General features: G+C 50.1%; 1 protein-coding gene and 3 pseudogenes across 1 annotated transcript; 1 reads left to right on the forward strand and 3 right to left on the reverse strand.

The window, feature by feature from the left end:
- Positions 1-1,746: 1,746 nt before the first annotated feature.
- LOC132223383 (protein EOLA1-like) overlaps positions 1,747-25,379 on the forward strand; it is a 29,942-nt pseudogene continuing 6,309 nt past the window's right edge.
- LOC132224930 (heat shock transcription factor, X-linked member 3-like) lies at positions 1,954-3,064 on the reverse strand (annotated as a pseudogene).
- LOC132224523 (protein EOLA1-like) lies at positions 14,059-15,384 on the reverse strand (annotated as a pseudogene).
- On the reverse strand, positions 17,322-18,428 carry LOC132224524 (melanoma-associated antigen 10-like). The gene has a single exon (XM_059679736.1). The coding sequence runs from the start codon at positions 18,426-18,428 to the stop codon at positions 17,322-17,324; it is 1,107 nt and encodes a 368-aa protein (XP_059535719.1).

The following is a 25,379-nucleotide window of genomic DNA, read 5'->3' on the forward strand; positions in this document are numbered from 1 at the left end:
TTAAAATGTTACTTTAAGTAGAATGTTTATTAGCTTCAGAACCTAACTTTACAAATGACACAGGTCACACAGGTTTATTGTTATTTAACTAAAGAGAAAGCGCTTTGCTATTTTGTAAAACTAATTAGGAATCTGTCATTTTATTGGTACTCTGTAACAAGATAATATGGAATTGGAATCGTATTTTTCAATGTGAAAGAACTTAGCTGTAAAACAGAAATAAAATAGTTAATTTTTGAATTCTTGTATCTCTCTCTCTCTCTCTCTCTCTCTCTCTCTCTCTCTCTCACACACACACACACACACACACACACACACACACAGAGAGCTAGATTTTCGAGCTTATTCAAGAATGTAGAAACATAAACAGTAAAAAAAATACCCTTCTCACTGGTTCATGTACACCCTAAACATTCATTGAGCCTCTGTCCTCACAGGAGAGGGAGGGGATACAAAGGAGAGGAGCTGGGTGGAGGGACTGGCAGGACACTGGGTTGGGAAGGGAGTGAACAGAAGGCAGCTTTTGTCCCCAGGTCTTGGGTCTTTGTCTTTGAGAGTGGGTATGATTTCTTAAACAGGATGACATAATAGATGAAGTGATGTTTACGTCCTTTTAGACAGGAGGGGAGAGTCAACCAGAGGGGGAGGTTGCTCATGTGTAGTGTGGAACTGAAGCTCAGGCCCAATGATGATGATGTATAGCCACCCGTTGTGACTGTCCTCTTACGGGCCAGGTACTCAGCCCTGTGGAATCTGAGCTCCGCTAGGTACTAGGTCCCCCTTCACCAGGTATAAGGCAAGGACAGTGGGTGAAGCAGTCAGGGCCCCCATGATCATGGGCCATCTAGTCATCCTTCTGTGCCACCTTCTCAACTGTAGACTGGGTGACAGTGACACTACCCTATCCCAGTTATTTGAGGATTGAATTCTAGGATTCTTGGATCATGCCCATCCCAGGACCTCGAAGTGGGTTGGTGTGTGGGGTACTGGTGCCAATTCTTCCTGCTCGTCAATCCTTCTGTAGACTCAGGTGGGGGCCAGGAAAGTCTGCTGACAGCAGATAGCAGTAGTGCAGCCAGGGGATGGAGGAGGGTGGCTCCCAAGGGGTCCGAGGGAGACACCTGGCAGGATGATCTGAGCTCACACGGTGGTGTCCCAGGGTCCAGCTGTGGTTGGAGCCCAAGGATTTGCAACCAGAAGCCCTGGAAGAGGGACCGGGGTGCATGGGGACTGCAGCACCTTGGGGTGAAAAGAGGAGGGAGCTGACAGTGTTAGGGTGGGTGGGGGTGGGCAGGAGAAGGAAACCCCAGGAGGGACTGCGCTGGGAGAGGACTAGAACCCACTCACCCGGTGTGAAGCCAAAGCACCCTTTCTCCCTCATCTGTGCCCCCCTGGCCTCAGTGACCTCCTTTGTGGAAATGACCACACTCTGTCCTGAGTGCCTCACCTTACTTGTCTCCACCTTCTTTCCTGAGCTCCCCTAAGACTCCATCTGATAGACGAGGTATGTGCATCACCAGCCCTTTCCATGGGGCCTGGCAGCTGAGTGAGTGGGTATAGGAAGAAGGAGCCAACACTCTCTGCTCTCCCACCATCCCTGTCAGTGGGGTTCCAGGGCCCCAGGGGACGTTGGGGGGAGTGGTCAGCCCACAGACCATGAACACGGAGGGCTGATGCATGATGCTGATTGACATTCACACTTTTGGGTTCCCACAGGCCACGTGAGGCCCATGGATCTCTGGGGAGATGGAGTTCTCCTGCCTCTCCTGGCAGCCTTATGCAGGCTTGGTCTTAAATGGGGTCATGACTCTGGAGACTCGTTGGCGACCCTACTGAGCCGCCACAGGAACGGCACCATCGCCATCCACATTGCTCACAGGGACTGGGAAGAGCCCCCAGGGGGTGGGGGGAGGGGATAGCAGATCCCCTATGTCATTTGGTTCCGGCAATATCCTAGGGAACAAACATGACACTTCCAAAAGTACCCTCCCCACTTGAACCACTTGCTTCACTTGGGCACTGGACCTCCCTGGCACTCTCCATGGGCTGAGGAACTGTGATCTCGAATGCCCGGGGGGGAGGGGCATTGGGTCCCCAATCATTCTTGCCTGTCTCCTGAGCCTTTTGTTCGGCTTCTTTGCCGCCACTCTGGTGCTGTGATCTTGGGGAGTGTCTTGTGGGGGCCATCTTCATCTTTCTTTTTTTTGGGGGGGGGAGGTGACACTAGTCCCTCGACAAACGCATGTCACCGGGTTGCCTTGTGTTGTAATGTTCTTGAGTAGGCACGGCTTGCCTCTCTGGAAATTGCAATTTCTGTAGATCTGAAACAAAATTAATTAATTTAGTCACTTGTGGAGAAAGTATACCTATTTGACATTAACTGGCCGCTCAGACTCTTTACTCATCCCTGCAGGTTATCTCTAAGGGGGCTATAGTTTCAATTGAAAATCTATACTTTCTCATCTTTTCATAAATACTGTATCATATGAAAAGGGGTTAGGCCCTGAAATCATGCCCTTTCAGTATATTGTTCTGCTGGGTCCACTAGGAAGATGTTTGAGAAACAGGGATCGTGGGAAATGGGAGGACTTTCTACTTTACCACCATCCTGTTCCCTGCAGAGCAAACTGAAGAGTTTCCTGGGCATATTTTGCTAAAGCCATGGTGGTTCAGCAAGCAGATGAAACTCTTCAGGCTTTTCGATTCAAAGATTTGCTCGTCGCCCCTTCGGCAAAGAATCTCGCTCTGGAAAAGATTTTCATCAATGATCACGGTGTCTCCGTCATCATTCCAACACACAGACGGGAAGGCCTCATCCTCCACTATCCTCCAAGGCTTTCTTGGGAAGGACAGCCCAAGAAGAATGTTGTTTCCTTCCACACTGGTGGTGCCTTTGTTTGGGTCCAGTGGTTGCGGTTGTCTTGGGGGCTTGGATCTGGGCTCTCTTCTTGGTCCCCGTGCCCCTCCAAAGCCTTGGACACACATGAGGATCTGGGGATGTATCATATTGGAACATTATTGGTGGTTGTCCATCCTCTGATGGGGCCAGCTTGGCTTTTTGCATCTCAGGGGTATTCTGATTAGCCATGTTGATGCTCTACATCAAAAAGCACTTGGTACCCAGGATCCTATCACTTCAAAAGTGGGGTCAGAAATGCCTTTGGTCACAGCAGTGACGCCCTACATACACTGTCCTCAATATTCTAGAGTCTTGGTCGTGGGGCAACCAGCTGCTTAAGTCATGTGCTGTCACAAAGGTGACTTATGGCTGCTCTGGAGTGTGGGCCCTGGCCAAGTGTAGGGGAGTGGATATCGGGAGGGCCCCCATCTTCTCTCTCTTCTAAAAGTATAGAGAAATAGTGTTCAGGTTAATATAAAAGGTGTTCATATGCTGCCAGGAAGATTTTTTCTTGTTGCTAGTTCACTGGATGTGTTGAGAGGTCATGATCCTATCTCCACCCCCATCCCTACAGAAGGGGTGCAGGCGGTTCATGGCCTCTTTGTTGCTCAAGGGCAAGGCCCTGGTTAGTCTTAGCCTGGGCAACCACCAAGACTGCCTGGGTCAGATGGGCTCCTGGGGGACTGTGTCACTCAGAAAATGGTGGTTTGCCTAGTCTCAGTAGGTAGCCCCCATTTTCAATGCACCCCTCACAAGCTTCCTGCTTTGTCTCTTCCAGCTGTGCCTACTGATTGGCAGGTTGTGCTCAGATGAGCCCAAAAGAGAGTCCTATTTTCTTAGCCCTGGGTCCAGTTGTCCCTAGAATAGGGCTGTGTTTCAGCACAGTTGGGAATGTTCCACTCATTCCTCAACCACAGTGCTACCCAAGCACCTGAGAGAAGATGTTAAACACGGTGTTGCAGTGGGAATGGGCAGCCACACCCTCTGATGTCCTCAGAGCCCCCTCTTGAGCTTGGCTTGCCGCCAAATCTCACCACTCTCAGGTCACAATAACATTGGCTTTAGTTTCTATGTCTTCCACATAGGAACTCTTCTCACTACCCAAGATGGGTTCACTTTGGGGCACCTGCATGTGTCTTCTCAAATCACCCTCCCAAGACCCTCAGATTCAGACTCCCTTGAGGCCTCCCCTATGCCCCATTTCCTTTCTTCAGTGAGGTGGGTGGGCTTTGGCTTTCCCAGATTTCAGGCTTCCCACTTCCAAATTGGATCTCCTTTGGTACTTGCCCTTTTCATTGGTGATTTGTGGTTGGGCACATATTCAGCTCTGAGGAAACAAAGCATTTCACTGACTCACTCTGAAGCCAGCCCTGTTCTCCCTGCCAGAAGCCCTCCGCCCCCTACCCCTCCCAACCCCCCCCCCCCCACACACACACACCACTGTGTTCCTGTTCTGCCATAGCCTTGAAGATAGGTACATTGAATCATTTTGTTTGCTCTTGGGTTAGCTTCTTTTCAAGAACCATACACAGACTCACTACTAAGTTAAATTCCATCTTGTTTAGCTAGCTGTGACTGAAGGAAGCTGATATGAAAATAATCATAAATATGTAGTTGAACTTAGATGTGAGCCTGGGTGTGAGATGGCACAAAAGCAAAATTCAAGTCATCTTCACCATAGAGGAGAGGATACTACAGTGGTTTCGGTGATCCATGTTCTCTAGCTGTTTTGGGTAACTTTGGTCTTAATAATCACTCTGTATAGGGAGATGGAAAGGCACCACCTGCACGGGTCCTAGGTCCTGGTCCCAGCCCTGCCAGTAAGTGGTGTTATTTGTCCTCTCTGAGGGTCGTTCCTTTGTTCTGAAAGGGAATCCAGAGGCATTAGGGAAGAAAATACCCCAAGGTGCCTCTCAGCTTAAAGATGAGCACCCAGTCTAGATTTGGGTTCAGTCCATGGTCTTTGTACTTCTAAACAGGTTTACAAAGCATTCATTCAAAAATAAGTTTATTCATGGAAGACATGCCCTAGAGCAGGGGTGGGCAACCCCTGGCACGCGTGCCAAACATGGCATGCCAGTAACTTGTGTTCGCACGCGAAACCCTCTCTCATAATCTTCAATTTACAATTTTTTCTTAATATTGACTTTTTATTTTTCAGATAAGTTCAGTGTAGGTGCATATTAGATAAATAAATAATTTTACGTAACACGTTATCTTAAAGACCATAGACATGGATTGACGAAAGAGGGAAAGAGTAATTTCAGTAGCGTTGAAAACAAACTACTGAAGACTTGGAATGCCATTCCAGAGAATTTTCTCTGTTTAAAAATCTTTGCAACATCCCAAGAAACCAGAAACACCAATCAGAAAGGATATATGCACATATATGTTCATCCAGAACAATTCACCATAGCTAAGATCTGGAAACAGCCTAAGTGCCCATCAGTAGATGAATGGATTAGAAAACTGTGGTACATCTACACGATGGAATACTATGCTGCTGTAAAAAAGAGAGAACTCTTACCATTTGCAACGGCATGGATGGAACTGGAGAGCATTATGCTAAGTGAAAGAAGCCAGTCAATGAAGGAAGAATACCACATGATCTCACACATTCATGGATAATAAAGACCATTATAAACTTATGAACAAAAATAGATACAGCGGCAGAGCTGCCTCAAACAGACTGTCAAACACAGTGGGAAGCCCAGGGAGGTTAAGGGGGCAGAAGGGGGGGGGTAAGAGATCAACTGAAGGACTTATATGCATGCATATAAGCATATCCAATGGACATAAGACACTGGGGGGTAGGGGAGGCCAGGGGATTGTCAAGTGCGGGGGGGGGGGGGAAGGACAAGTATGTAATACCCTTTGTAATACTTTAAGCAATAAAAAATTAATAAAAATAAAAATAAAAAATACTAAAAACAGCAAAAAAAAAATCTTTGCAACAGCATTACTCTCCAAGTTTTCATCCACTACTTTGTTCTTGTGAATCTTTGTCCTCAGTGATGAATTTTGTTAAGTCTCATAGTAGGATTACCTTGATGGATGAAAGTAGTGGATCCTGCATATCTCTGAAGGTCATGAAATATAAACCTTATGTAAAATCTCTGTCATCAGTGATGCAGCAGCAAAGTCCCACTGATAATATCAAACGGAGTCATAAAGTTTTCTGTTGGACTATCCGTTTACATGTATACATTAAAAAATAAATGCATTTTTCATCATCATATACTGTGTTTTTGTCGCTCCAATGAATTTTATTATTTCCTCAAGGTTCTTCACATACGTACACCTTAAGAGATATCAAGTAGGCATAACATGTTCTCAACAAATTGGGGTTGGCACGCAGAAGAATTTTGAGTCAGAGATGTTGCTGATTTTGGCACGCACTCACAAAAAGGTTGCCCACCCCTGCCCTAGAGGATAAAAATGGCTGGCTTTTCAAAGGGAAGCTCCACCTAGTGTCTCTGGTTAGACAGCCAGCTCTCTTTGGTTGCCTACCAAAGAATTGTTCCTTAAGCGAGTTTTTTAAAGGCTGAAAAGGAGGTGTCCTTGTGGCCTTTGCTAGCTCATGACTCTGCTAATGGCTTATTTAAGGGGACTTGCCCATTTTATTGGAAGGAAATTGGAGAGAAGCCTCTGGAAACCAGAGTCTGTCATTTTGTGGGGAAAGGGTGTTTATTTGATATGTTTTAGGCACTCTTGAGTCCCGAGGTTTCTAGAGGATCTTCGATTCTAGAACCACCAAATTTCCATTGTCACGAATAATCTAGGACATCAGGCTCATTCTTTCCTTCTGAAGATGATATTTTCACACTGTTGACTTCAATGGAGTTGAAGAAATGCATTATGGAAATAGCCTCCCTCTGTAAGCCTGCTCAGTCCCAGAAATTCAACCCTGGGTCCCACAATCACCAGTCAGACAGTATTTATTAGGTGCCATGCTCAGGACCCTTTGACAGAGGTGATGGGTTTGTTCTTCAGAGTTCCAAAGGCCCCAGAGATGACCCGTGTGTGTTGCCACCTTATGAACAGAGTCCCCAAAGTCATGTGACTCCAGCACAGCACAGCACAGCTGAGTGGGCTACCAATACAGCCGCACCCTAGGGAAAAATGATTTCGGTCCTGACCTGGCTGCTGCATCTGCATAGCCTTGCAGCCATAGAGAAAATACTGAGCTCTGGTCTCTGGGGCCCTTGAGGCTGGCCTGGCTGCTAAGAGTAGATAAAAGAGAGTCTTGTGGTTCTAAGGCCTCAAGCCACTCCCCCAAGCTGCTGAGCAACTTCACTTAGACACGTGAGCCTCCTCTCCAATGCCAGCCTTCCAGCTGTTCCCTTGCACTCCTCCCTAGTCCAGTGGGGCTGCTATAATAATTCTTTATTGTTGAAAGAACTAGAGGCCTGATGCACAAAATTTATGCAAGAGTAGGCCTTCCTTCCCCTGGCTGCTGGCACCAGCTTCCCTCTGGCACCTGAGACCTGGTCTTCCCTTGCATGGTCTCAGAGCCTGTGGGCTTTCGTACACATACCAGCCCCAGGGAGGCAGAGGAAGCACCCAGGACCTGCCAGGGTCATGATGGGGACCCTGTGTCAGGCCTGAGGGGACCCAGGACTCGCAATGTAGAAGCTGCACAAAACCACACCTTGCTCTCAGCCTTGGAAGGCCACAGGGCTGGTGACCACATGGGGTGTCTCCTGACTTCAGCATTCAGGTCTGAGGGAGACTGGAAACTTGATAAGAACTCCATAACAAAATACCACAGACTGAGTAACTTATCGCCAACAGAGATTTACTTCCCCCTGTTCTGGAGGCTGGAGGTCCAAGAATAAGGTGCCAGTGTGCTGCAGTGAGGGCCCTCCTTGCTGTGTCCTCACATGGTGGAAGTAGCGTGCATCTCTCTGGAGACTCTTTATAAGGTGCTACTCCCATCCCTGAGGGCTCAGCCATCATAACCTAAGCACATTCCAAAGGCCCAACCTCCTAATGTTGTCATCTTTAGGGGTTAGGGTTTAAACATCAGCCTTTTAGGAGGACACAAGCATTCAAACTATAGTACTCCCTTCTGGACAGTGCCCTCCTGACCCCAAAACCCATAAAGGGTCTCCTGCTGTGAGGGACTCTTCTCTTCCTCAGCCCAGTCCAGGCCCTATCCAGTAATGCTCCTTGTGTATTGCTGCCTCTCTTGGTCAGGTCTTCTTTCTTGATCAGCCCCCAGTCATAGGTGAGGCCCACGGTGGTGACCAGGACATAGGAGTGGTCATTGCGTCTACTTCCCTCCCATCAATGCCAAATACCAGCTGCACGCACTGGAGACTTGGATGAAGATCTCAGGGAAGCGGTCCTGGTACTCTTTGATGACACTATTCAGCATTTCTGCCTTTGTGATCCGTTCTTTTGCAAGATACCTTAGGAGCAGGATGGTGAGCAATGAGCACAGATTTCCCAACAATGTCCTCCTGGTCACACTTGTGTGGGTGATCGCCACAAAGGACAACTGTGTCCCCGAGGATGAAATCTGGGAAGCCCTGCAGGTCATGGGCTTGCATGATGGGAAGGAACATTGGATCTATGGGGATCCCACGGGGGCTCCTCACCAACATTTGGCTGCAGGAACAGTACCTGCTGTACCTGCAGGTGCCCAACAGTGATCAGGAACACCACAAGTTCCTGTGGGGTCTCAGGGCCCATGCTGAGACCACCAAGTCCAAAGTCCTTAAATTTTTGTTCAGGGATTATAGAAAAGGGATCCTAGTTCCATCCCATCCCTGCCTGAAGAGGCTATGAGTGGCGAGGAAGAGGGGGCCTGAGCCAAGTTGCACCCAGGCACGTTTCAGGCCCATGTCTGGCCCCTTCTCCAGCTGGGCAAGATGTGAGGCTAATTCTTCACTCTGCATTTGAGAAGAGGGAAGTCCACGTTCTAGGTTGTGAGGCCCAGGGCAAGTTGTGGGGAAAATGGTTGTAGCATCTTTTGGTACCTGTGATGATTTAGAAATTTATCCTTGTTTTCTATGGGAATTTTTCAAATGTTGTTTCTTTTCATAGAAGTTTTCACGAGCTCTTTATCTGACCTTCAATTCTGAATGATAGCTTTGCTGGGTAAAGTAATCTTGGTTGTAGGTTCTTGGTATTCATCACTTTGGATATTTCTTGCCACTCCCTTCTGGCCTGCATCGTTTCTGTTGAGAAATCAGCTGACAGTCAGATAAAGAGCTTCACAGATAAGAAAAAGCTAAAGGAGTTCATCACCACCAAACCAGTATTATATGAAATGCTGAAAGGTATCCTTTAAGAAGAGGAAGAAGAAAAAGGTAAAGATACAAATTGTGAACAACAAATACACATCTATCAACAAGTGAATCTAAAAATCAAGTGAATAAATAATCTGATGAACAGAATAAACTAGTGAATATAATAGAACCAGAGGCATAGAAAGGGAGTGGACTGACTATTCTCAGGGGAGAAGGGGTGTGGGGGTGCAGGAAGACACTGGACAAAAACCGTACACCTATGGATAAAGACAGTGGGGGGAGGAGGGTAAGGGCAGAGGGTGGGGTGGGAACCGTGTGGAGTGGAGCTATGGGGGGAAAGAGAGGAACAACTGTAATAATATGAACAATAAAGATTTAATTAAAAATAATAATATTAAAACAATAAAAATTAAAAATTAAAAAGACGGTTTTGCAAGCTTCAGCATCTAAGTTTGTGAATGACATTGACCAAATCTGTATTTGTACTACCCAGTTCAAAAGTGATCCTGCACCATACGAGGTCCTGTGGGGTCCCTGGGGCCCATGCTGAAAGCAGCAAGTTGAAAGTCCTGAAATATTAGCTCAGGGCCAATAGCAAGGATCCCAGTTTCTTCCTATCCCTGTTGGAAGGGTTGGAGAGCAAAGAAGAACAAAGGGTCTTATGGGGTTTCTTCACCAGCTTAGTTGACACTGTGGAAACTGTGGGTTCTAAAGGTTAGCTGCTACTGAATATGCTGAGCAGCAGCAGGGATTTGGGGAGGTGTGGGATTGTGGTTGTCTGTCGACATTTCCCTTGTTCACTGCAGGTGTTTTCACTTTTTAATCCACACTCATAATAATCCTTCTTCTCAGCCCCTGACACATCCTGAGAGCTACAGCGCCCTCCGCAGCACCGGTCCTGGTACTGCAGCATCTCTGCAAGGGGTGTGAGGCCCTCCTGGGTGAGGACTTTGGTGTCCACTGGCTTCAGAACAGAGGGCACGACAGCATCCATCTCCTGGTGCTCCTGTCAGCTCTAGGGACCCTGGGTGGGGCTCTCGGCTGAGCATATGCCTCCACCTGCCTGGGCAATCCAGGGAGTTAGAGCCTAGGTCTGAGGGACACAGACTGAGGGACACAGACTGAAGTCCACAGAGGGAGGGAGTCCTGGTGTGGTCAGATGGAGGAGGGAACAGAGACAGGACTTCCAGGCCCCTAGATCTGCTCTCTGCCCCTGCTCTCAGGAGCAGGGGAACCCAGAGAGCCAGTCCAGAAGTTCCGCACACTGACTTGCTCCCCGGAAGTCTGAGAGAGGAGAGCACCATCTTTGGGAGGCCGGCTTCAGGTCCGTGGAGGGCAGGAGCCCAGGGCTGCAGAGTCCAGGTATGACCCTGATGGACGATGGAGGCCCCGGGACCAGGGAGGCCCTCCTGTCAGCACTGAGAGTCCTCGGTGGGTCGTCTTACTGGAAACTACTCCCTGCCCCCTTCCCTGACCTCCTCAGAGAACGGGGGGGGGGCGGGAGGACAGGCGCTGAGGGGGTGCAATCTCAGGTCTGCACCAGTGGGCCCAGGCTCTGCCTGGAATCAGGGTGAGGACCAGACGGAGGTGCCCGGGAGCTAGTTCAGCCCCTGCCGGGAGCCCTGGGGAGTGAGGCCCACAGGCCTGCCCTGGGGTCTCGGGGTGAGGGCCTCCGTGTGGGGGTCCGGCCTCCCGGTTCACAGAGGGAGGGTCCCAGGACCTGCAGGCCTCACGGTGAGGCCGTGGGGGGGACAAGATGACTCTGGTCCAGAGCAGTCAGTCCCGGGAGCCCCAAGGCTCGGGATGACCCCAAGCAGCGAGGCCTGACTTCCGGGTCCTCCAGGTCTGAGACCCTCGGGCGGCTCCATGTCAAGGCAGCGTCTCAGGGTGTCCGAGACCTGCCTGGCGTCAGTGTGGGGACCCTGAGGGAGACTGGGGGACTGGCCCCAGAACAGTGTCCACCTGGCAGGCTTCCTGGGGTGGGGGAGGGGTGCTCTCACGCATTGTGCTTTGTGATTTCTGCATTGGGTCTGAGAGACAGGGAGGGTTTGGTAGAAGGAGCAACGCTTCATGCAGCACAGGGGGGACCCCAGATCCTGCTGCTATCAAGCTGAGGACCCTGAGGGAGATTGGGGGCCTGGACCCCAGAATCCTCAGTCCTGGGAGGACCTGTGGGCGGGGTACTACAGGATGGGGTGACTTCTGCATCAGGTGTGAGACTCTGGGACATGGTGTAAGGGGCAGAGCCACAGGTCCGCTGAAGGAGAACAGATGGGACCCAGGACCCCACAATATAGGAGACCCCATAAAGGGCCTCCCCTGCTACTAGCCATGGGAGACCCCATGTCAGATGACCCCTTGAGGTATCTCCTGACTTCCGCATGCAGGTCTGAGATATGTTGGTGTTCACTGTAAGGAGCACAGCCACAGGATGAAGGAGGGCACCCTGAACCCCACAACCAGGGGACCCCATAAACCCTACCCTGCTATCAGCCTTGGGATGTTCCCTGGTAAAAGACCAAGTGCCAGGTTTCCTGACTTCTGTATCCAGGACTGAGTGAGACTTAGGACTTGGTGAAAAGTGTAGGGAATCACACTTCTAGGAATATTTCCCAAGGAAACCGGAAATACCAATGAGAAAGAATGTATGCACCCCTATGTTCATAGCAGCACAATTTAGGATAGCTAAGATGTGGAAACAGCCAGGTGCCCATCAATGACCTGATGAAAAAGCAGTGGTACATGTATGCCATGGAATACTATGCAGCTGTATAAAGGGAAGGGTCTCTTACCCTTTGAGACAGCATGGAGGGACCTGGAGAGTATCGTGCTACGTGAAATAAGCCAGTCAGAGGAAGATAAATATCACATGGTCACACTCATATGTGGAATCAAAGTTACAAAGTAAACTGATGAACCAAATAGATACAGACACATGCAAGCATGGGACAGATTGGGGAATCTCAGAGGGAAGGTGGGGAGGGTGGGAAGTAATCAACCAAGAACCTTGTGTGCATATATGCATGGCCCATGGACACAGACAATTGGGTGGTGAGGGCGGGGCAAGAGGACAGGGGTGGGGTGGAGGGGGTCATTTGTAATCTATAGTAATAAAATCATTATATGCTAATTAGACTGGACACCCTTCTGGACGTCATTCCTCAGGAAGCCAGGGCCAGAAACCAGGGCTGTGAAGGAAGCCCAGGTCTCAGGTGCCAGAGGGAAGCTGGTGCCGACAGCCAGGGCAAGGAAGGCCTACTCTTGCCTAAATTTCGTGCATCAGGCCTCTAGTTCTTTCAACAATAAAGAATTATTATAAAATTAAAAAAAATAAAAATAAGAAGGCCATATAGGGAATCAGGTGCACAGAGAGGAGAGCAGTAGTACTACCTACCAGGGGTGTGCAAACTTTTTGACTCGAGGGCCACAATGGGTTCTTAAACTGGCCTGGAGGGCTGGAAAAAAAACATGGATGGAGTGTTTGTGTGAACTAATATAAATTCAAAGTAAACATCATTACATAAAAGGGTACGTTCTTTTCTTTTTTTTTTTTTTTTTTTTAGTTTTATTCATTTCAAAGGGGCCGGATCCGGCCCGCAGGCCGTAGTTTGTCCATGGCTGATCTAGACTCAAGTGGCATTTAATGCCTTCAAATCAGGGTCTCAGAACCTGGGGGTTTCTTACACAAACCAGCCCCAGGAAGGCAGAGGAAGGACCCAGGACCTGCCAGGGTCATGATGGGGACCCTGTGTCAGGACAGAAGGGACCCAGGACTCGCAATGTAGAAGCTGCACAAAACTACACCTTGCTCTCTGCCTTGGAAGGCTACGGGGCTGGTGACTGCATGGGGGATCTCCTGACTTCAGCATTCAGGTCAGAGGGAGACTGGAAACTTGATAAGAACTGTGCAAAAGGAAGATCTGGTCCCCTGATCCTTGCCTACTGGTCAGGAGACAGAAATGCCCAGCATCACCTTATATTAGTCATGCAACTTGAAACAGGAGGGTCTTTACTCACAGATCTCCCTATGATGCCAGGAAGTTTCTGATCAGCATCAGAGTGTCTCTAGCCCAAGTTCCAGGGGCCTTGCAGAGAGGCCCACCTAGAACCCGGACCACCCCATCTGCTAAGCAGTGTACGACAGAGCCAGTCTGACTCAGAAGACTGGCCATTCCAGGCAATGCCTGCGAGAAAACACATCATCCTCACAACTAACAGGTATTAGTAACCCCGCTAAAAGGGACCCAAATAAAGATTGCTCATACAGAAAACAAACGAACAAACAAACAAAAATAAAACACAAAAAGCCTCTACCCATCACTTTTCCATCAGAGTTGTATTTCAGAGCCGTTCTTGGGTCACAAGGTAGCTATGTGACATGTGCAACACAAGCTCTCGTGAGCCCAGGGACACTTTTACAGCAGACCAGTCACTTGCCAGGACAGACAGCTCCTTTATTTCAAAGTCTGATGTCCCTTTCACCGTGAGTGAGGCCAGGCCTGGCTGGTTACCCTCTGGCAATCATTCAGTGCCCGCTCCCAGACCGCCCACAAGGAACCCTGGGTGCTGCTGAAGTGTTCTCTGAGTTTGACCAGAACAAAAACATGGGCGTCCCAAACAATAACCAGTTCTATGAAAGCGTTTTTCTCTGTAAAACCCAGGACTGAGCAGGACCAAAAATAGTGATAGCACCAAGATATTTCCTGACAGCTTTCCCTTTTCCCTAAAGGTCAGAGTCCTTGACACAGTCAATGAGCCCAGGGAGGCATCTCACAAGGACAGTCCCCTACATCTGGGCACAGAAATCTGTTTAGTTGAACAGCAGATGGTGGGTAGTGCTGTCCACAGTGGTGCCAATTCAGTTCTACATCCGCGGCATGATGGCCCATTGATGGTCATGATTCAGCTGGATTCTCGGTGACCTTCCTGTGGAGTCCTCCTGCCCCTAGGGGACAGGTGCTGTGGGATGCCTACCTGGAAGATATCCCTTCCCCCTTTCCTGGGTATGGGCTCCAGTAAGCACCTGGGGTTTGAAAGTGCCCTCGGGTACTTCTGCTTCAGGTTGGTCAGTACAGCCTGCTTTTCCAGCTCCACAACCTCCTCAGGAGCACATTTTCTGGGCCCGCAAAGATTCCCCAAAGTCAAGGAGCCCTGCGAACCACGAAAGAAGCATTGAGATGTTTTTCCTTCCATAAACCAAAGGCTTCTCTTGAGAGAAAACGGTTATTCAGAGTTATACCCACTAGAGGCTAAGCTGATTTCACCAAAGAGACACAGAGTCAGCTGTGTCCCTCTGCCTGAGCACTTCAGATGTGTCAAACTCTGCTCAGGGAACCCTGGGTGAGGCCCAGGAGAGAGGGAAATGAAGTGGACAGAGCCTGGTCACTACTGGGCAGGTCCCAGCCTGGCTGCTGGGGGCAGCACCTACAGGTCAGAAGGGCCCCAGCTGCTGTGGGAAACCAATAGGCAATCAGACCCCAAGCTCTTCACCAGGTGCAAGAAGCTGGTGTGGGACCTCAACCACTGAGGGGTGAGCGAAAAGGCCCAGGATGCTATGGGCTGTGGGGGTGGGGAAGGTGTGTGAAGTCAGGCAGGCAGCCTGAGTCTGGAGGCCACCTGACCCTCTCTGTGTGTTGTGCAGCCTCCTCTGGTCTGTCACTCACACACACATGCATGTACACACATAAACACACATGTGGGCATACAGGCAACACCGCATGCAGACTTGGACCTGTCCCTGCCTCTCAGATCAGCAATGGGAACTGAGGCCCAGTGTGGACAGAAGGGTTCACCTAGGTCGTAGGAACTCGGCCCTCGGAACCCCAGCCTGGGCCCATTGCTGCCCCTTTGAAGGTGTGCTGCTTACACAAAAGTACAGCCCCACTGCCACAAGTTGAAAAGAAAACAAGCCCCAAATTCCTGAGCAAGGTCCTGGGGGTCCTCTTGGAGGGGTGTGGGTTGCTGCCGGGGTGTCAAGCCTTGCCAGCGCTACTCCTCTCCCAGATTTCTCCCTTTGGGAGCAGAGCCTGAATCTGCGTGGGGTTCCACCCCAGCCTCTCCAGCAGCAGCTCCCGCCAGGGGGCTCTTCGCAGTCCCTGTGAGCACTGTGGATGGCGATGGTGCAGTTCCTGTGGCGGCTCAGTAGGGTCGCCAACGAGTCTCCAGAGTCATGACCCCATTTAAGACCCAGCCTGCATAAGGCTGCCAGGAGAGGCAGGAGAACTCCATCTCCCCAGAGATCCATGGGACTCACGTGGCCTGTGGGAACCCAAAAGTGTGAATGTCAATCAGCATCATGCATCAGCCCTCCGTGTTCATGGTCTGTGGGCTGACCTCTCCCCCCAACGTCCCCTGGGGCCCTGGAACCCCACTGACAGGGATGGTGGGAGAGCAGAGAGTGTTGGCTCCTTCTTCCTATACCCACTCACTCAGCTGCCAAGCCCCATGGAAAGGGCTGGTGATGCACATGCCTCAACTATCAGATGGAGCCTTAGGGGAGCTCAGGAAAGAAGGTGGAGACAAGTAAGGTGAGGCACTCAGGACAGAGTGTGGTCATTTCCACAAAGGAAGTCACTGAGGCCAGGGGAGCACAGATGAGGGAGAAAGGGTGCTTTGGCTTCACACCGGGTGAGTGGGTTCTAGTCCTCTCCCAGCGCAGACCCTCCTGGGCTTTCCTTCTCCTGCCCACCCCCACCCACCCTAACACTGTCAGCTCCCTCCTCTTTTCACCCCAAGGTGCTGCAGTCCCCATGTACCCCGGTCCCTCTTCCAGGGCTTCTGGTTGCAAATCCTTGGGCTCCAACCACAGCTGGACCCTGGGACACCACCGTGTGAGCTCAGATCATCCTGCCAGGTGTCTCCCTCGGACCCCTTGGGTGCCACCCTCCTCCATCCCCTGGCTGCACTACTGCTATCTGCTATCAGCAGACACTCCTGCCCCCCCTCCCTGAGTCTACAGAAGGACTGACAAGCAGGAAGAATTGGCACCAATACCCCACACACCAACCCACTTCGAGGACCTGGGATGGGCATGATCCAAGAATCCTAGAATTCAATCCTCAAATAACTGGGATAGGGTAGTGTCACTGTCACCCAGTCTACAGTTGAGAAGGTGGCACAGAAGGATGACTAGACGGCCCATGATAATGGGGGCCCTGACTGCTTCACCCACTGTCCTTGCCTTTTACCTGATGAAGGGGGACCTAGTACCTAGCGGAGCTCAGATTCCACAGGGCTGAGTACCTGGCCCGTAAGAGGACAGTCACAACGGGTGGCTATACATCATCATCATTGGGCCTGAGCTTCAGTTCCACACTACACATGAGCAACCTCCCCCTCTGGTTGACTCTCCCCTCCTGTCTAAAAGGACGTAAACATCACTTCATCTATTATTTCATCCTGTTTAAGAAATCATACCCACTCTCAAAGACAAAGACCCAAGACCGGGGACAAAAGCTGTCTTCTGTTCACTCCCTTCCCAATCCGGTGTCCTGCCAGTCCCTCCACCCAGCTCCTCTCCTTTGTATCCCCTCCCTCTCTCTGGCTGGGGTGCCTTTCCCTGTGAGGACAGAGGCTCAATGAATGTTTAGGGTGTACATGAACCAGTGAGAAGGGTATTTTTTTACTGTTTATGTTTCTACATTCTTGAATAAGCTACGAAAATCTAGCTCTGTGTGTGTGTGTGTGTGTGTGTGTGTGTGTGTGAGAGAGAGAGAGAGAGAGAGAGAGAGAGAGAGAGAGAGAGAGAGATACAAGAATTCAAAAATTAACTATTTTATTTCTGTTTTACAGCTAAGTTCTTTCACATTGAAAAATACGATTCCAATTCCATATTATCTTGTTACAGAGTACCAATAAAATGACAGATTCCTAATTAGTTTTACAAAATAGCAAAGCGCTTTCTCTTTAGTTAAATAACAATAAACCTGTGTGACCTGTGTCATTTGTAAAGTTAGGTTCTGAAGCTAATAAACATTCTACTTAAAGTAACATTTTAAAATACCAAAAATAAAAGAAGATACATTTCTAAGTCACCCCAATGGAACAGAGACACAAAGATGTCATTCACTATGATTCCCTCATCCCCAGTCAGGCAGGCCCTGCACTAAGTGCTTAGATCACGACTGCCCCCCTAAAACACAAAGTAAAGAAATCTGCCCTGGATTTCAGTCAAGGCAGAAGAAGCCACTGGGCATGGCAGAAGAGCTTGCACTGGCCATGGCAGTAGTATCATCTGTGGTCCTAACTCTGGCCTGGGCTCTCTGTTCCTCCTCTCTCAAAGTCTCCTGATAGAAGTGTGTGAAGGATCTGGGGTCACTCCCACTGACCTGGGACAAAAACTCCAGGACTTTCAACTTGGTGGTCTCAGCGTGGGCCCTGGGACCCCACAGGAACTCGTACCGTGCAGGATCGCTGTTGGGCACCTGCCGGTACTCCAGGTACTGTTCCTGCACCCAAACTCTGGTGAGGAGCTCCCTGGGCTCCCCATAGAGGCTATGCTCCATCCCCGCATGCACCCCCATGGCATTCAGTGCTTCCCATATCCTCTCTTCGGGGACACAATCATCCTCCAAGACGATTATACTAAGGATGAGTATCAGCAGGCCCGTCTTGGGCATACTGTGCTCATCGCTCACCATCCCATCATAGGTGAGGCCCAGGTTGGTGACTAGGACATAGGTGTGGCTGGTGGGGTCCACTTCCTTCACATCAATGCCATAAACCAGCTGCATGCACTCAGAGGCCTCCCTAAAGATTACAGCAAAGTGGTCCTGGTGCTCTCTGATGATGCTACTCAGCATTTCTGCCCTTGTGGTCTGCTCCTTTGTGCGATACTTCAGGAGCAGGAACCCCACCAGATCAGCTACCTTATCATTAATCACACATCTGGGCAAGGACTCTGTACCTGGCAGGGCCCAGGAGGTACTCGGACCCTCCCCTTCTTCGCTGATGGATTGGCTCAAGGGAGCAGCAGCGGCAAGGGCAGTAGGGGAGGCATGGGCACTTGGAGAGCTCACGGGAGAACTCGGTGCCCCAGCAGCAGCAGGAACCTCCTCCTGCTCCTCATTCTCTTCCTCCTCCACATTCTCCTCCTGCTCCTCCCCCCCCTCCTCTGAGGTGCTTGGGTTACTTGAAAGCAGAGGATAGCAAGAGGAAGAGGTGGAGGAGGAGGAAGAGGAAGCAACAGGGGTGGAGGAGGAGGAGGAAGAATCCTCTTCCACAGGCATGGGAATATCAAGCGAGGAGCGTTGACTCTTTGGAACTCGAGGCATGATGACTCCTGTCAGGCAGCCACAGGAGTGCGGGCAGGAGGTGCGCAATGAGGACTCACAGGCCTGGGGGAGAGAGGAAGGGTAAGTGGCCTCAGCTGAGTACACCCTTGGCCACTGTGAGAAAGTGGGACTACAGGTCTCCTCTTTAGGGGTGCTCTTGGGCCTCACTGGGGTCTCTCCTCCTGGGTGGCCTGTACCCTAAGATCCTGAATGAGGAAGTCAGATGGCTCTTTGGGGTACAGTCGGCATAGGCCAGGGTTCTGTGGCTGGCAGTGGGGTGGGGTCGGGTACTGAGGGCGTTCTCATCGATTCTGGCATGGGGGAGACCCTAGGGACACATTCTAGGTCAGGGCAGGCACCTCACCTTGACTGCTGGCACTGCCTGGACCTCCTCTGCTCTGTGACCTGTGTTTTGTGCCTCAGACCTAGGCCTTTATCTCCTGGTTCCTGGAGTCCCTGTAAGAGGAAACGAGGAAAGACCTCAGCGTGCAGGTGGCATGCACAGCCATGGGCCTCCAGTGCTGACAACAGGGAGGCCGGGATGCTGTGAGGTCCCCACTGTTCTGGGCTGGATGGTCTCCTGCGTCCGCCCTCGGCGTCCTCTCCTTTCCCCTGGCAGGGCCTGGAACCTCCCCTTGCTGGACCTGAGGCAAAACTCTCAGAACAAGGCTACATACCCCTGAAACTGAACAGAAGAAAGTGAGGGGGCCCCGCAGCAGACCACACCTGCCCAGAACCTCCCACGGGATACAGTATGTCATGGCCAAACTCTGTGGGGTCTATCCGTCCTGGGACGGGGAATCCCCTCAGTCCTAACTGTGACATCTGACAGGGTCTTGGATAACTTCCTGTGCTGACCGGAGGCCACTTACCTTCAGACTGAAATGCTCACCTTCCTGAGTCACTGGTGGAGGACGTGAGGGACAGCACGGCTAGCCACCACATTCCACTTTCTCTCCTGGCTGACAGAAGTGGCAAAGTAGGGCTGGGACTCCCCCTGTTGTGATGTGAGGGGTTCCCTCAGTCCTCAGCTGAACCTTGAAAAGAGACAGCAAGACTCGGGAGCAGGGGAGGAGCATTAGGGTTCCTTCTGTCTTTCCTCAGATGGCTCACCTGCAAAGAGGTCAGGGTCCGGGCCACCTCCCCTTCCTCCTTTGCTGACCTGCATGTGCTCCCCTCAGTCCAGGTCTCTCACCTACCTGAGGCCCCCCCCCACCCCCCCCCAGCCCCATCAGAGTGCTCTCAGTTGGACATCCCTGCCTGGTGTGTCAGAGCTGAAAGTGGAAGTGGGGTGCATGTCTGTGAGGCCCACATTTGTTCTGGAGGACAATTCCCCCTCCTTCCTCCCACATGGTCAATAGCTTGGCCACTTGCAGTGCCCGAGTGTCCTGGATCTGCTGTCCATACGCCTCACCCTTTGTGTAAGGCCAGACCTCTTTCATCTTCCTGAGAGCAAAGGGAGCGGGAGAAGCCATGGGAAAGCGATTCCAGAAATCCCAGGGCTGAGAGCAGGTGCGGGCTTCTGTGGGGTTCCCACTGTGGTGGGATCCAAGGTTCCCTCAGTTCTCCCTTAGGATCCTCCCTTGACTCTGGCAGGTGCTGGCCCCACCCTCTGCTGATGTGAGGTCCTGCTCTTTATACCCAAGCCCCAGACTGTCAGACCCAGATGCACCAATGAGGAAATGCCCCCTAGGATCATCCTCCACGAGGCCTGCCGGATGGACTATGGAGGGCCCTGGGCCCACCCTCTGCCGTTCTCAAGTATTGTTCCCGGTACCGACATGGTTGTGCAAGTCAGCGCATGCTGTGTGTGGTCATCCTCCAGCGGGATCCCAGCACTGACTCTGGTTTGGTTTCCAGGGTCCCTGCGTCCTCCCTCAGGGTCCTCACCTTGGCTATGGCAGGTCCCTGGCCCACCATCTGCCGAGATGGGGTCCTGCTCCCTGAACAGAACCCCCAGAGTCTCTGAGACCAGCCAGGACTGACTCTGGTCTAGCTTCCAGGGTCCCTGGCCCACCATCTGCCGAGATGGGGTCCTCCTCACTGTACTGAACCCCAGAGTCTCTGAGACCGGGACTGGAAGCGGAAGGGAGGAAGGGGGTGTGTTCATCCTCACAGGTGGCCCCCATCTGCTCTGGCAGGCGCCGACCCCGCCCTGTGCTGTCCGGGGTCCTCATCCTCACAGCCACCCCCAGAGACTCTCAGACCCGCCTGCGGAGGTCAGGTAATGTCCCGCGTGTGCCCCTCCCGAGTCCTGCGGGCTGGCTCTGTGGGGGTCTGGGGTCCTCCCATCCCTGACTGCCCTCTGACCAGGACTCTCCGAAGCTGCTCTGCCCTCCATGCGGAGGAGAGGCCCAGCTCCTTACCACCGCCCCTTCCCAGCCCCCGCTGTGCAGTCAGGGCACCCCGCATGGCCACCCGCCATGGGGCCCCTCGCAGAGGACAGCAGGGGCACCTGTGCGGCTTCCCGCTGCGGTGCGGTGGGACCCGGGTGCTCACCCAGACTCCCCCAGGGCCCAGCCCGCCTCAGCCCCAGTGAGGTCCGCCCCACCCGGCCAAGCCCCGCAAGGCCCGCGTCATGGGAGCCCATGGGAAGGTCACAGAGGCTGCCTAGGGCTGTGGGCTTCACCCCCTGCGGGCCCGGGGCTGGCTCTGCTCCTGACGGCAGGGTCCCTGGGTCCAGCCCCGTCTGAGGGACCCGGGTGGCCTCGGGGCCTCCTCCCACGCAGCCGCCCGCCACATGGACCCTGGAGGCCCTGGGCCCTGTGGAGCGACGCGCCTCGCCCCTCACCCTGAGTCCCCAGACCTGGCTGCGCCAACCACGACCGGCCTCGTGTGGCCAGCCCCAGGGGCCTCCCGGGACGGAAACCGTTGTCCCAGGGCCCGGGGTCCCTCACCCTCCCGGGGCACACTCACCTGGACTCGGGCGGGTCCCGGGCCGCCCTCGGGATGTGAGCGAGCTCAGGATCTCCTGGGCATCCCCAGCGTCTCAGAGACCCGGATGCGGAAGTGAGGAACGTGCTGGGGCAAGGTCTCTGAGACCCGGATGAGGCGTGTGTGGTCCCTGTCCCAGAGGCCCTTCCATGTTGAGCCTGTGGTGGGGGCAGGGTCTCTTCCTCCCCCGCTGCTCACTGTGACTCTAGGCAGCTTCTGCCCCCCTCTGCTAACCAGAAGCCCTGCTCTTGATGGGTGTCCCCGCCTGAGGCCCGTCCTGGAAGGCAGGTGGACCCGAACAGAATCGGAGCTTCTGCTGCCTGCCTCAAGGACAGCCAAAAGCAGGGGGCGGGTGCTGCCGAGAAAGGAAAGGATTGATTCCCGAGTCACCTGACCTGGGCCAATGGTGGACTCCTGTCCCAAAGACCACTGTCCTCCTCCTACCTAAGCCCGCCTTTCTTGTTGTCTTCATTGCCAACCGTGTTACAGAGGTCCCCTATTCCTCATGGACCCCTTCCAGCCGGAACCAGCCCCTGCCCCAGGCCTTCACTACACTATTGCCTGTGTCCATGGGTTATGCACCCAAGTTCTTTCTACCTCTCAGGATCTATTTTCTTCATCAGTTAATTTGCTCTTTGGACCCCACATATGAGTGAGATCCTGTGACACTTGCCTTTCTGGCTTATTTCGCTTAGCATAATAGCCCCTGGGTCCCTCCATGATGTCTCAAAGGGCAACAGAGCCTTTTTTTTTTTTTTACTGCTGTACAGTGTTCCATGGTATAGATGTACTACAGCTTTTTTACCCACTCATCTGCTGATGGGCACTTAGGCTGTTTCCAGATCTTAGCTATTGTAAATTGTGCTGCTACCACTATAGGGGTTTGTATATTCTTCCTGATTGGTGTTTCGGGTTCCTTGGGATATATTTCCAGAAGTGGGATTACTGGGTCAAATGGGAGTTCTATTTTTAATTTTTTGAGGAAACTCCATACTGTTTTCCACAGTGGCTGCACAAGTCTGCATTCCTACCAGCAGAGTACTAGGGCTCCCATTTCTCCACATCCTTGTCAGCACTTGTCATTTGTTGATTGGTTGATGGTAGCTATCCTAACAGGTGTGAGGTGATACCTCATTGTCATTTTACTCTGCACCTCTCCGATGATCGGGGACTTTGAGTATTTTATCATGTGTCTCTTAGCCATCTGTATGTCCACTTTGGAGAAGTGTCTATTTAGTCCTTTGCCCATTTTAAAATTGGATTGTCTTCCTTTTGTTAAGTTGTATGAGTTCCTTATATATTTTTGGTTATTAACCCTTTACCAAATGTATCATTGGCAAATATGTTCTTCCATACAGTGAGCTCCCTTTTCATTTTGTTGATGTTGTCTTTTGCTGTGCGGAAGCTTTGTATTTTGATATAGTTCCATTTGTTTAGTTTCTCTTTTGTTGTTGATGTTGTCTTTTGCTGTGCAGAAGCTTTGTATTTTGATATAGTCCCATTTGTTTATTTTCTCTTTTGTTTCCCTTAACCTAGGTCTTAGGAGATGCATTGGCGAACATATTGCTAAGAGACAAGTCTGAGATTTTGCTGCCTTTGGTTTCTTCTAGGATTTTTATGGTTTCACAACTGATGCTTAAGCCTTTAATCCATTTGAGTTTATTCTTGTGTATGATGCAAGTTGGTCGTCTAGTTTCATTGTTTTGCATGTGCCTGTCCAACTTTCCCAACATTGTTTATTGAAGAGCATGCCTTGATTCCATTGTATCCTCTTGTATCCTTTGTCAAATATTAATTGAATGTAATGTCTTGGGTTGATTTTTGGCATCTCTGTTTTGTTGCATTGATCTATATGCCTGTTCTTCTGCCAGTACCAAGCTGTTTTGATCACAGCAGTTTTGCAGTATAACTTGATATCTGATAGTGTGGTCACTCCAACTTTGTTCTGCTTTCTCAAGATGGCTCTGGCTATTCAGGGTCTTTTTTGCTTCCATGTAAACTTTTAGAGTATTTGTTCTAGATCTGTAAATATGCCATTGGTATTTTAATAGGGTTTGCATCTAATCTATAGATTGCTTTGGGTGGTATGGACATTTTAATGATATTAATTCTAGCAATCCATGAACACGGTATATTCTTCCACTTCTGTATATCACCCCCTATCTCTTTTTTCAATGTCCTGTAGTTTTCTGAGTACAAGTCTTTTATCTCCTTGGTTAACTTTATTCCTCAGTATCTTATTTTTTTGTTGTTGTTGCAATGGTAAGTGGGATTTTTTTTTTTTTAGTTTAGTTTCTCTTTCTGAGAGTTCATTGTTGGTGTGTAAAACTGCCATCTAGTTCTGGGTATTAATTTTGTATCCTGTTACATTGCTAAAGTCATTTATTAAGCCAAGTAGTTGGTTGCTGGAGTCCTAGGGTTTTCTATGTAGAATATCATGTCATCTGCAAATAATGACAATTTTACTTCCTCTTTTCCAATTTGGATGCCTTTTGTTTCTTCCTCTTGTCTGACTGCTGTGGCTGAGACTTCCAGTACTATTTATAATAATAAAAGTATAATATGCTAATTAGACCAGACCCCTGAATGAACTTCTGGACTTCATACGTGGCGTCCTTCTGGAGGAAGCCACTGTGGTGGGGGCTGAGGCAGAGGCAGTTACAGGTGATCAGGCTGGTAGGCGAGCAGTTACGGGCAATGAGGCAGGCAGGCAGAGTCATTAGGGGCGATCAGGCAGGACGGCAAGTGGGTAAGGATCATGAGGCAGGCAGGCAGAGGTGGTTGGTGCAATTAGGCAGGCAGGCGAGTGGTTAGGGGAGATCAGGCCATCATGTGAGCAGTTAGGTGCAATCAGGCAGGCAGAGGGCAGGTGAGTGGTTAAGAGCCAGCAGCCCCAGATTGAAAGATGGATTCTCACTGATTCAGTTTTGGAAGATTGTATATTTCTGTGAATTTGTCCACTTAATCCACATTGTTCAGCTTATTGGCATAAGGATTTTCATAGTATTTTCTTACAATCCTTTGTATTTCTGTGGGGTCAATTGTTACCTCACTTCTTTTGTTTCTGATTTTACTTATTTGGGTCTTCTCTCTTTGTTTCTTGAATGTGGTTAAGGGTTCATCAGTCTTGTTTATATTTTCAAAGAATTAACTCTTGGTTTCATTGATCGTTTATATTATATTTTTCATCTGTATGTCATTTATTTCTGCTCTGACTTTTATGTATTTACTTCCTCCTACTTGCTCAGAGCTTTTCTTGTTGTTCTCTTTCTAATTTTTAAGTTGTATGGTTAAATATTTTATTAAATTTTTTTCTTTTTTTGGATGTAGGTTTGTAAGTGCTATGAACTTCCCTCTCAGGACTACTTTGCTGTGTCCCATAGATTTTGATTTGTTGTGTGGTACTTTTCTTTTGCTTCCAGGAAGTTATTTATTTCTTTTTTGATCTCATTAGTAAGTCACTCATTGTTTAGTAACATGCTATTTAGCCTCCATGTGTTTGAATATTTGTGAGTGTTTTTACTGTAACAGATTTCTAATTTCATGCCATTTATTTAGGACCACCTAAATAAAGAAAATTTAAAAAAAAAAACATTAGAGGATTTTAAGGGAAAGATCAACAGCAATAAAGTCATAGTAGGGGACTTTAATAGCCCACAGACTTCACTGGATAGATATTCCAGACAAAAAATTACCAAGAAAACAGTGTCTCTAAATGGCAGACAGGGTCAGGTGAATTTAAATGACATTTAGAGAATGTTTCACCCCATAGCTGCAGAATATAAGTTCTTCTGATGTTCACAGGTGTTATTCTCAAAGATAGACCACATGTTAAAACACAAAACAAGTCTCTACAAGTTCAAGAAGATTAAAATCATAACAAGCATCTTCTCGGATCACAATGGCATGAAATTAGAAAAAGCTGCCACCCCCAGCTTCTTTAAAATCAACCCCAGCAGAGGGAATCACAGTTTCCCAAGTACCCTGGCTCAGGCCATGCACATCATTTTTTAACTA

Source organism: Myotis daubentonii, chromosome X (assembly GCF_963259705.1).
Source record: "Myotis daubentonii chromosome X, mMyoDau2.1, whole genome shotgun sequence".
Taxonomy (NCBI): Eukaryota; Metazoa; Chordata; class Mammalia; order Chiroptera; family Vespertilionidae; genus Myotis; species Myotis daubentonii.